Here is a 13,021-nt window from a genome sequence, read left to right as displayed (position 1 = left end):
ACTTTGCTCTGTATAGCTTTATCTATATAACTTTATCTTATTACTTTTGATGCTATTTTTGGAGAAGCAGTAAGGAAAACAGGTTGTTGGTAAGGGTCCAGATCAATACAATTAATACCCAGATCCGAATACAATGAAGCTTGATACTGAGATATTCAAGTTGAATCCATGCCATGATATTGATCTAAATTTCAACCATATACACCCTTTTACATTTTCAAAAGCTTAATGAGACAATGACATGTATACGGTTCTACATGGAAATCATCAAGCACTTTCTCCATATAGTGCTTTTATTCAGTACTTATTCCATACTGTGGTCATATTTTCAACAACAGTTAGAATCCTGATAAACATATATTAGAAAAAAATTAGCAAGAAGTCTGGAGAGTAAATTTACTTCCTATTGCAAATTCATGATCAATTGACAATTAAGCTCTATGTAATAATCTTGTCTATGTTATTTCTCAAGTATTAACCACTTAAGAATGCTTCACCAAAGATAGTTTTCATCAGATGCCTAACTCTAGCATGTCTAAAATGTTTAAGGAATTAATTTTTTTCCTTTCTTATGAAAGTATTTACCAAATCACGTGAAGTTCAAAGTCAGAGGAAGCATTACCTCTTTTGTCAAATGGTGGAAAGGATGAGACCCATAAATGCTAGTCATAAACAATCATCCATCCTTATTCCTTAACATTGTTTCCTCTTTTTTGCCTGCTCTCCTTCAACTTAATGTTCATGTCATATACCGATATTTTGGTCCTTGGTTCTGGCACCATGCCCTTTAATGTCATAGCATTGAAAAAGAGCAAAGCACCTTGTATTCTTCCCTTGCCATAAAACCTATGTATCACAATGCTATAAGATCGTCGGTCTTGTCCCAACCCATTTCTCTCCATCACCTCCTATGTATACCTTACTCTTCCCTGATTATCCCAATCCATATACAACTTCAAGACCAAGTTGTAAGGGTCAGCAGTCATCCTACTCCCATTTCTTTAAATCCTCTCCAAGAGCTCGGGTACTTCCTCTGGATTCTTCAAGGACTTGGGCAAGTAGTCGTGAGTTATAGCATTTGGCAAACATCTTCCTTTCTTCTATTCCATTTCATCCGAAAGTTCATAAACCTTTTCCATCCTCCGAATCTTGTAAAGGTTCTTAATTAATGAGTTGTAAGTTGCTGCATTTGGGGGCCGGGATAACCTTGCTTCTTCATTTCCTTAAAAACTTGCAAAGCTTCTGGAATCCTCTTCTTGAAAAAAAGTGCATCAATGATGCAATTGCAGATCACCAAATATGGGTAAAAATCATTCTTCCACATGGATCAAAACAACTTAATTGCTGTGCCTAATTTTCCTTTCTTTGTCAAGGCTTTTATAAATGTCTCACTTGTAAACATATCTGGCTCACATTTAGATACAATAATTTCATTCCAAAACCTTTTTGCCTCATACATTCCCCAACACGCACCAGCCATTGAGAATGATATTCCACGTCTTGCTATTGCAACCAAAACTCATTTCAGTTCGAGTGAAACAAAGTTTCAACAGCTTCCACATGCTTATACCGATATAATGACATTAAAAACTTTTGAAACGCAACCAAGTCACTCTCCAATCCAAACTCTTTTTCTCCTATTGAATACACCAATTGTTTCCTCCACTTTATGAGCAGCCGCAAATCTATTAAGCAAAATTCCATGCGTCCCTTCATTGACAAGTACCTTTCTCTTTGACATTTCATTGAGCACTTGGAGCACCTCCTCGAAACGTTGTGATTCCTGAAGATTGACAAGAGTCTCATTGTAAACACTACACCCAAGTGAATGCCCCACTTCCTTATCCTCCCTTTCTACAAACCCAGTTGAAAAAGATACACAAGCTTATCTCCAATCTGAACAATGTCGTTGAAGCCCATTCAGGACCAAGTCCTCAGTCAGCGTAAGCTCGCATAGAGATCGAGAGCTTGCTCAATTATCTCCACCAGTTTGTCCCTTCTAAACTTGAGGAGGTTTTGAACAAAAATGGTCGGTTGGTGTTGAAACTCGATGGAATTGTCAGAATTTGCAATTGAATGCACAAACCGAGCTGTGTTGGTTATGCCCAGGAAATTACATTTGATTATTTTGGAAAAAAGTTTCAGCTTTTGGGTTATTTGAGCCATGTGAATCAAGCCAAGGAAATGAAGGGGCTTGTGTGAAATGGGAAGGTGAGAAGGATGGTTTCTGGGTTGGGTACTTGGGTTTGGAAATTGAATTTGAATATCTGTTGGATTTTTTTTTTTTTTTTTTTGAGAATGTGTTGGATGTTATCTTGGTAAAATATATTCTCAGTAGTTGGGAAAATGTTCTTCTACGCTTGAAGAGTGGACTGCTTTGCATAACATCTTTCAAGGGAAAAATGCCCATGCACCGCCTCCCCTGACATGAGCCCCAAAAAGCCTAAAGACAGTTCATGTAGAAATGTAAGTTAAATTAGGCATTATAAAACCTGAATTTATGATTCAATTCATCTAAAATAAAAGGAGGAAAAAGAGTAAAAATGAGTCACCTAAGAATATATCTCTTGCGTCCGTCTCATGCACATAATGTGGAATTGAGTTGACATATGATTCACATAGAATGTATACGAAAATTTTTTAACCCATGCGTCCGTTTCATGCGCATGGGTGCAAGATGACCATACTAACAACTATCATGTACTTTCTCCACAAAAAAAAAAAAACAACTATCATGTAGTTAGTATAGTCTATATATCTATTAAATCATTTTTGCCCTTGATAATTACTTTAGCAGATAATTTATTCCCCATACATGTATGACAAGAAGCAACATAGGTCAATAACCTCTAACTATTCCACAATTTTTTTTATCAAAATTCTGATATGGCAAATTATGAGTAGTTAATCATCATTTATGTATAAAATTACTATTTTTTTTCTTTACTAATTACATTCTACTGCATCACAGTTGTGATAAGAAGTGAAAATTCTTGTATTACTAAACTTTTTCCAAATAATAATTGAACGTTGGTAATTCACTCCTCCAAGTAGTTTTCCACTTACCAAAATCTTTAATAAAGATGACATGAGAGCCTCATCAATTCATCATGAGATTGAGATCTACTTTAATAAAGACGGGAGACCCGGAATCAATTGGAAGGATGCATGCCTACTCATATAACACGTGGCACTGACGCCCAAAGTTCAAGGAGTAAAATTAGGAAATTTTAGGATGTAAACTACAAATATCTCCAAACTCTCGTACATAAAATTTAACTACTGAAATTTTAAAGTGTAAAATTTAAATATCCCAAAATTTTAATGATGTAATTTGTAATTTAACTTTATTATTTCACCACTAAATTCTTAAATTAAGAGTTCGTTTGAATACAGCTTATTTTGCTAAAAACTGAAAACTGAAAACACTGTAGTAAAATAATTTTTAAATGTATGAATAAATACTGTGAGACCTATTTTTAAATTATTTTTTTTCTGAATAAAGTGGTTGTGGGTCTCATGAACAGTGTGTAAATAGTACGTGAACAGTAATAACTTTGTGTACATGAACAGTAACTTTGTCTTCTTCCTAGAAATGCGTGCATAAAAATTTTTTAAAAAAAAAAAAACAAAACCAGGCGTTGGCTTTTTCAGCCAGATCCAAACAGTTACTAAACCTAACATAAGTTCCGCAAGCTATTATTGATTGCTGCAATTCAAGCTTTTGTTTTTTAAGAAATGATATGTCCACAATATTTTTACAACAAATCTTAAGTGACAAGTTGTTACTGGTTGTTATTATTAGAGCAAAAAAATAATTTTAGTGTTAGTTTCAAATTTGAACCAATAACAACTAACCATCTGTGATTTATTGTAAAAATATTATAAAAATATTGTAAACATAACATTTCTCTTGTTTTTTAAATGACTTTGGGCGTCAGTGTCACGTGTTATATGACTAGGCATGCGTCCTTCCAATTGATTCTCTGCCGGGGTTTCAAGTAATGTGAAAAGCTTCCAGCAGGTCTTCCATCTTTATTAAAGTAGGTCTCAATCTCATGATGAGGCTCTCATCTTTATTAAAGTTTTTGATAACTGGAAAATTACTTGGAGGAGTGAATTACCAACGTTCAATTATTATTTGTCCAAGAAATTTAATTTGTTCCAGCAGGTTCCCTAGCTCGCTATATGCATAAACATAATATTTTATCTTCTTCTTCATCACTTCATTCAGTATCATATATCTCGGATTTGTAATTACAGGTAAATCGTAGCTTGTTATCCAATGGATTAATATCTTTGTTATAGGTAATACATTTGGACGCTGTAGTTGGAATATGGTTTGTATATCTCTATTTGCATGACTTAATTGCAATCTCTCTCTCTTTTTCTTTTTTCTTTTTTTCCTTTTTTTTTTTTTTCAGTTGATGAGAACTTGGAATTGATTTTCAGTATATATATATATATATATGTCTCAAAACTCTGTGTCTCAGTCTCATTTTGAAAATTTTGGTGTTCGATCTCAAATTATTTAGCAAACAATCCAAATGCAAACCCAGTTTTAGCCTCGATTACTAAAGGAGTCATGCTCAAACATTATATGTTCCTTTTCCTTCATTGAAAAAATTATCAAATCCAGACGAAAGACCAATTTGAAGAAAACCAAATTCTTTGAAGAGTCTTCTTTTCTCCCCACCCTTAGGCCAAAACCCAAATCCTTTGTAGCACTATCTATATGTAAGACTTACCTATTCCTTAGTAGATAAGGAGACCAAATTACTTTATTAATAATTAGACTTCCCTTCTATTCTAAGAAAATCTAAACTATGTCAAATTAAAAATTTGAGATAATTTCTAATTATATGAATGTCTTTGTATCTTTTTTCAAAGATTACCATATTGTTAAGTAGTATTACTTTTTATTTTTATTTTTTTTAATGATATTTACAATGCGATAGTGGAAATTGAACCTGGATATCATAGATACACCAGAAGGTGCTAATTAATTAAGTTACAAAGCTCTAGCCTTAAGTAGTATTGTTAAGTACCCATTGAATTTGAATTTAACTAGTATATAATACAACTGTGATCAATCCGTGCTCACATAGAAATTGATTATAAGCTAGCACTTCACCCCTTTGACTTGAAGTTTATTCTGCAAATAAGTAATTTTTATAATCTTGATTGGGCTTATATTACAGATGTCTGGACCAAAATGGGAGGATTTGAACATGGACTGTTTGGTGAATGTGCTTACAAGAGTGGGGATAGAGTCACTACTATTGGGCGCTCCCTTTGTGTGCCAGTCATGGTACAAAGCAAGCCTTCATCCTTCATGCTGGCAAATCATTAATTTTCAAAAAATTGAAAGTGGTCCTTTGTCTTGGTACTTTTATGATGGGATTACAACTGAATTTATCAAGTCCATAATTAATCGAAGCCGTGGAAATGCTACTGAAGTCTGGCTACCTGACGACTGCTCTGAGGAGGCATTAATATATATTGCAGACGAGTAAGTTGTATACCTTTTCTGCTGTCGACTGCTCACAATGTCTTAGTTATTACTCACCCTTATAGTTCACTGTTCCTCTATGCGGTCTCATGGATGTGCAAAAGGTTAAGGGGGTACTTCTAAGTTCCTAGTTCTAACAGGTTGGTAGGCATGTTCTTCAGAGTTCAGAATCGCACTTATATATCACAAAGAATAATAATAGACAAGAAGAGTTAAGAATGATTTTGATGGATTCATATAAAATGCAAATAACCTAAATTTGCATGAATATATAGTGCTAGAAGATCATAATTTAGAAGATCAGCTAGTGGTTCTTGCTTACTATTAATTATATATTGAAGAATGAACTTCTCTATTATAAACATTCATGCCTTTCATTGTTTCCAGGTGCCCTGCCTTGAAGGCTCTGTATCTGTCAGATATTCTATGTTACAGGGATTTCATGGTTATTCTTCCAGAACTCATAAGTAAGTGGAAAAATCTAGAGCTGCTGAGACTCGGTAGCCTTAGTAACATGGAAGAAGTATTTGAAGAAATCAACTGTCACTGTAAGAATTTTTATTGGTTATGTGCTTCTGGAGCCGATATTGAGAGGGATACAGCATCAGCCATTGTCACCTTTCTTCCAAAGATAACTCATTTGTATATGAGGAACGCAAACATTGATCGGGAGAGTTTAGAGATGATTCTGCAGGGCTGCGAGGAGCTTGTGCTTTTGGATGCCAGGGATTGTGTAGGTTATGAATGTGATGACCAGTTACTGAAGCTTGCTTCACATATTAGTAATTTCCAGCACGAAGGTTCAAGCCTGTTTGATGATGAGGACGATCCCATTGATCATATTTATGACCCTGCTTTTGATGGTATCCTTTCTGAATAAATGGGTTACATTAATAAAGGTCCTATTTAGTATTTTAGTATTTATTCACCGCGAGAGATACTTCACTGTTTTGGGTACCACTCCACCTGTAAAGGCTATCACTATTTAAGTTTTACATTCCCTGCATAAGTTTGAACGTGCATGCGGTGATATGGGTGAATTAGTGACATTTGGGTGGTGTTTGGAGTTGGTGTTGGGTTTCATGGAGTGGTGTTATGCTATTAAATTTTTGGCTTAGACTATTTCATGACTCTAATTGTAATGAGTTCAAATTTGTTAATATATTTGCATCCTTGTAAAGGTCTGTCTTTGAAGCAGTTTTAAATGATTACTAAATGAAGAAGCTCACTTGAGCAAGAATGAAGGCTAGCTCAAGCAAGATACTAAAAACTGGCTCATGCGAGTAATGATGTCACACCCCAAACTTAAAAGGGTCCTAAGCATGAGAAAAGAACCATAAGGAAAGAGACTGTAGGAGATTTTTCTTTTCTTTTCTTTTTCACAGGATAAGAATATATAGCCATAATCTCCACATTACAAGGTAGAGCTCTATAACACTTTTACGAACAATAACTAAAAATTAAGTGTCTCCACATTATACATGAATATATTACAAAACTCCAATTGGATTACACAAAGTTACAATCTCATCAAGAATAAGGGACCTTAACATCGATTTTAGGCCTAAGCCTAACAAACCTCAAGTGCCCAACCTCCAATAGAATTAATTATGTCCTCGTTGAACATAGCTAGATTGAGTCACCAACCATTCACAGGAAAAGTCTCTCAATTTAACATAACTACGAAACTACATATTATTCGCTGTAAGCCAGAAATATCCAATATTATTTCAAAACCAAAAACAAAGATGGAAATGTCACCAAGACATCATATCGCCACAGACAGGTCAGAACCCAAATGCACTAGGATGATATGTACCTCTTTTGGCATGTGGTTTATTGGCCCTACCTAGCCTCACCCACACCTTCAAGGATTTACCTATCTTCCCCATGGGCAGTAGAGGATAACGCGCCAAGTAGTACCTCTTTTGTATGTGGTCTTTTGGCCCTACCTAGCTTCACCCATACACTCAAGGATTTACCTCTTCCCCCCATGGGTAGTAGGGAATGATGTATCACACAGTATCCCTTTTGCATGTGGTCTTTTGGCCCTATGGGCAGTAACTTCACCCACACACTCAAGGATTTACCCGTGTCACGCAAAGTGGGAGCCTCCAACCTGGCTTGTCGTCACGAAGACAGGGTAATCACGCGTCACAAAGACATGGTCACAAAGACAGTGTAATCACCAACATCATAGCACAAGGGCAAACCCACATCAAAAACTCACAAGTTAAATGTATCCAAAATATATAGTTTACTTCAAAGTAGTTTCAGAAGATATTTCAATAACCAAATATCCACAATATTCTCAAAATCCCCAAAACCATTTCTTGTCAAAAATATTTTGCATCAATTTCCCAAATAAAACAATTTAAGACAAAACATCTTTAGCATTTCCAAATAATACCATAAATCCAGGAAATCCACTATCAAATGAATTCAAAGATACTTGTCTTTTCTATGCCAAATGTTCATGCACTTTCCCATATCTAGATATATCTAAAAGCTAAAGCATAGCATTTATTGTTGCTACACTCCAGTTGAGCCACATCAGCATCCACATCATTATCATTTTTCTTTCCAATTTTTCTATAATTTTTTTACATTTACTTGTTTTTTAAATATTTACACTTTCTCCAACCTTTCTCTATCCCTTACCATTTCATCTCCTCACTACCCTCTACCTTAATATTACTCTTCATCTTCCTTTTTTCTGTCATTTCTTATTCACACCATTTTACTATAAATTTGCCATTCTCTCTTCCATTCTTTACTTACTTTTCCCTCACAAAAAAAAGGTTCTCTCTCTCTCTCTCTCTCAATTTTTTGGTGGATTTTTTATTTTTCTTTCATCTCTGCTTTAGGTTGATAAATTGTTGTGTTCTTTAAAACTTTATATTGAGCTGATGCGATTTAGTTTTATGATTAAAATTTTTTTTCTCTCTTTAATTGTTAATTTTATTACTTGTGTTTTTCTTTAAATTCTTAGTTTGGGTTGCCTTGGATTCACCTATTTTGTACAACATGACATTTGTTCTATGAAGTTCCTTTTAGACTTGATACGTTGTCTTTTCATTTTTTTTTTTTTTCTCCTTATGTGCAGTGATTGACTTCTAACAAAAACTATTCTATTTATATATTTGAAATCTATTTCTTCTTTAATTCCAATAGTTTAAATTTTGTATGGGCCACAAGGAACAAAGGGGTCCATAATGCCATTCATGTTCTCCTCATATCGTGATAAATCTTTTTTTTTTTTTTTGAGAATACTAAATATTTTTGACACATACACACGGGAGGAGGGGAGAAGGTTTTTAAAGAAACTTACAGCGGTGTATATCCAAAAGGACATAACTATTGGATACACAGCACATGTTTTAAACTTCTTTAACTCACACTCATTTTCCTATGTGGGATTAATCCACTGTTTTTTCTTTTGAGAATACTAAATATTTTTGACACACACAAACGGGAAGAAGGGAAAAAGTTTTAAATAAACTTAAAGTGGTGTATATCCAAAAGGGCCTAACTCTTAAATACACAGCACAGGCTTTATTGTGATAAACCAGGCGCTGGCTTTTTCAGCCGGATCCAAACAGTCACTAAACCTAACAAAAATTTCGCAAGCTATTATTGATTGCTGCTATTCAAGCTTTTGTAGTTTTGTTTTTTAAATGACTTTGGGCGTCAGTGTCACGTGTTATATGACTAGGCATGCGTCCTTCCAATTGATTCTCTGCCGGGATTTCAAGTAATGTGAGAAGCTTCCAGCAGGTCTTCCATCTTTATTAAAGTAGGTCTCAATCTCATGATGAGGCTCTCATCTTTATTAAAGTTTTGATAAGTGAAAAATTACTTGGAGGAGTGAATTACCAACGTTCAATTATTATTTGTCCAAGAAAATTAATTTGTTCCAGGTTCCCTAGCTCGCTATATGCATAAACATAATATTTTATCTTCTTCTTCATCACTTCATTCAGTATCATATATCTTGGATTTGCAATTACAGGTAAATCGTAGCTTATTATCCAATGGATTAATATCTTTGTTATAGGCAATACCTTTGGACGCTGTACTTGGAATATGGTTTGTATATCTCTATTTGCATGACTTGAATTGCAATCTCTCTTCTTTTTTTTTCTTTTTTTCAGTTGATGAGAACTCGAAATTGATTTTAGGTATATATATATATATATATATAGCCATAAAAGTCTCACAACTCTCGCTCTCTCTGTCTCTCGTTTTGAAAATTTTGGTGTTCGATCTCAAATTATTTAGCAAACAATCCAAATGCAAACCCAGTTTTAGCCTCGATTACTAAAGGAGTCATGCTCAAACATTATATGTTCCTTTTCCTTCATTGAAAAAATTATCAAATCCAGACGAAATACCTATTCGAAGAAAACCAAATTCTTTGAAGAGTCTTCTTTTCTCCCCACCCTTAGGCCAAAACCCAAATCCTTTGTAGCACTATCTATATGTAAGACTTGCCTATTCCTTAGTAGATAAGGGGACCAAATTACTTTATTAATAATTAGACTTTCCTTCTATTCTAAGAAAATCTAAACTAAGTCAAATTAAAAATTTGAGATAATTTCTAATTATATGAATGTCTTTGTATCTTTTTTTCAAAGATTACCATATTGTTAATGGTCTTTCTTCTTATCACTCTAAGATTTGTCCTATTCTAATTAAATTGTGTATTGTTCTTTAAGTAGTATTACTCTTTTTTTTTTTCTTTTTTTCTTTTTTTTTTCTTTTTTTTTTTTATGATATTTACAACGGGAGAGTGGAAATTTGAACCTGGATATCGTAGACACACCAGAAGATGCTAACTAATTAAGTTACAAAGCTCTAGCCTTAAGTAGTATTGTTAAGTAACCATTGAATTTAAATTTAACTAGTACATAATACAATTGTGATCAATCCGTGCTCACATAGACATTGTTTATAAGCTAGCACTTCACCCCTTTGACTTGAAGTTTATTCTGCAAATAAGTAATTTTTATAATCTTGATTGGGCTTATATTACAGATGTCTGCACGAAAATGGGAGGATTTGAACATGGACTGTTTGGTGAATGTGCTTACAAGAGTGGGGATAGAGTCACTGCTATTGGGTGCTCCCTTTGTGTGCCAGTCATGGTACAAAGCAAGCCTTCATCCTTCATGCTGGCAAATCATTAATTTTCAAAAAATTGAACGTGGTCCTTTGTCTTGGTACTTTTATGATGGAATTACAACTGAATTTATTAAGTCCATAATTAATCGAAGCCGTGGAAATGCTACTGCAGTCTGGCTACCAAACGACTGCACTAAGGAGGCATTAAGATATATTGCAGACGAGTAAGTTGTATACCTTTTCTGTTGTCAACTACAATGTCTTAGTTATTACTCACCCTTATAGTTCACTGTTCCTCTATGCGGTCTCATGGATGTGCAAAAGGTTAAGGGAGTACTTCTAAGTTCTTAGTTCTAACAGGTTGGTAGGCATGTTCTTCAGAGTTCAGACTCGCACTTATATATCACAAAGAATCATAATAGACAAGAAGAGTTAAGAATGATTTTGATGGATTCATAGAAAATGCAAATAACCTATTATTTGCATGAATATATAGTGCTAGAAGATCATAATTTAGAAGAGCAGCTAGTGGTTCTTGCTTACTATTAATTATATATTGAAGAATGAATTTCTCTGTTGTAAACATTGATGCCTTTCATTGTTTCCAGGTGCCCTGCCTTGAAGGCTCTGTGTCTGTCAGATAATCTATGTTACAGGTATTACTCGGTTATTCCAGAACTCATAAGTAAGTGGAAAAATCTAGAGGAGCTGAGACTCGGTCGCCTTAGTAACATGGAAAAAGTATTTGAAGAAATCAACTGTCACTGTAAGAATTTTCATTGGTTATGTGCTTCTGGAGCCAATATTGAGAGGGATACAGCATCAGCCATTGTCACCTTTCTTCCAAAGATAAAGTATTTGTATATGAGGAACGCAAACATTGATCGGGAGAGTTTAGAGATGATTCTGCAGGGCTGCAAGGAGCTTGTGCTTTTGGATGCCAGGGATTGTGTAGGTTATGAATGTGATGACCAGTTACTGATGCTTGCTTCACATATTAATAATTTCCAGCACGAAGGTTCAAGCCTGTTTGGTGATGAGGACGAATGGGGGGAACACATATCTCTTGACTCTTTTGATGGTATCCTTTCTGAATAAATGGGTTTCATTAATAAAGGTCCTATTTAGTATTTTAGTATTTATTCACCGCGAGAGATACTTCACTCTTTTGGGGACCACTCCACCAGTAAAGGCTATTGATGTTTACTAAGTTTTACATTCCCTGCATAAGTTTGAATGTGCATGTTGTGATATGGGTGAATTAGTGACATTTGGATGGTGTTTGGAGTTGGTGTTGGGTTTCATGGAGTGGTGTTATGCTATTAAATTTTTGGATTAGCCTATTTCATGACTCTAATTGTAACGAGTTAAAATTTGTTAATATTTTTGCATCCTTGTAAAGGTCTATCTTTGAAGCAGTTTTAAATGATTACTAATTGCAGGAGCTCACTTGAGCAAGAATGAAGGCTAGCTCAAGCAAGATACTAAAAACCAGCTCATGCGAGTAATGATGTCACACCCCAAACTCAAAAGGGTCCTAAGCATGAGAAAAGAAAGATAAGGAGAGAGACCATAGGAGATTTTTCTTTTCTTTTCTTTTTCACAGGATAAGAATATATAACCATTGATGGTGTCACAAATAATCCCAAGTCCGTAACTCGTCCATATGTCTCGTCCAACGACAGAAGCAACAATAGGCGGAGAGAATTGCAAGCGTACCAGCGACCCTCGTCCGTATATGGACGAGCTTAATACCTCAAGATCTACTCGTCATTTATGAACGACAAGCCTTCCAAGATGATCTCGTCCGTCTTTCACTAAAAGTGGACGAGATCATCCTGGAGGTCTCGTCCATCCTTACTATGGATGGACTAAAAGTGGACGAGCTCCTCATGAAGGTCTCGTCCATCCTCACTATGGATGGACGAGTTCATCGGCCCGTCCGACCTAGGTAACTTCCACAGCGGTTACTCCCAATTCTCCGGACTCCTCGACACTGGGAACGGTTACCAAACAGATAACCGTTCCACACACACACTATATAAGGCTTCTTCGATGAAGGAAAAAGGTATTCAGACATTTTCTTACTTTTAAGAGAATACTTCTTCGTTACAGAGAGTTCAAAGTAACTAACTTGATCATCGGAGGATTTTTGGCCGGTCATCACCGGTCCCCTCTGATTCTGTGTCTTTGGTATTACAGGAGATAGCCCGAAGATCAACGTTCAAGTCTTATCAACCCACTGATAATCAAGGAATCATCAGTTGGCGCCGTCTGTGGGAACGATTGTTTTACAGTTTGTTTCTCCGTGACAAAGGGTTGATGGTTCGGACTAGATCAAGGGCTACTAGCCCAGGCCATCAGGGAAGCAGCAACCCGCTTCGC

The 13,021-nt window shown here is 35.3% G+C and overlaps 1 protein-coding gene and 1 pseudogene across 7 annotated transcripts in view; one reads left to right on the top strand and one right to left on the bottom strand.

Moving 5' to 3' along the window:
* Nucleotides 1-11,919, top strand: part of LOC126694379 (F-box/LRR-repeat protein At3g48880-like) — a 58,186-nt gene extending 46,267 nt beyond the window's left edge. The window contains exons 1-4 of one of the 7 annotated variants that reach the window (XM_050390616.1): nucleotides 4,052-4,308; nucleotides 5,202-5,512; nucleotides 5,900-6,312; nucleotides 11,655-11,919. In XM_050390616.1, the coding sequence (XP_050246573.1) occupies nucleotides 5,202-5,512; nucleotides 5,900-6,312; nucleotides 11,655-11,734 (804 nt within the window). In that variant the 5' untranslated portion in view covers nucleotides 4,052-4,308 and the 3' untranslated portion in view covers nucleotides 11,735-11,919. Of the gene's footprint in view, nucleotides 1-4,051; nucleotides 4,309-5,201; nucleotides 5,513-5,899; nucleotides 6,693-9,304; nucleotides 9,525-10,549; nucleotides 10,861-11,244 lie in introns of those variants that run through there. The other 6 variants (XM_050390615.1, XM_050390617.1, XM_050390614.1 and 3 more) reach the window with 6 other exon arrangements.
* Nucleotides 283-2,437, bottom strand: LOC126694378 (putative pentatricopeptide repeat-containing protein At3g15200; annotated as a pseudogene).
* Nucleotides 11,920-13,021: the final 1,102 nt, after the last annotated feature.

This window comes from Quercus robur, chromosome 8 (assembly GCF_932294415.1).
Source record: "Quercus robur chromosome 8, dhQueRobu3.1, whole genome shotgun sequence".
Taxonomy (NCBI): domain Eukaryota; kingdom Viridiplantae; phylum Streptophyta; class Magnoliopsida; order Fagales; family Fagaceae; genus Quercus; species Quercus robur.
The sequence above is the reverse complement of the archived record's forward strand: the minus strand, read 5'-3'. Positions and strand labels throughout refer to the sequence as shown.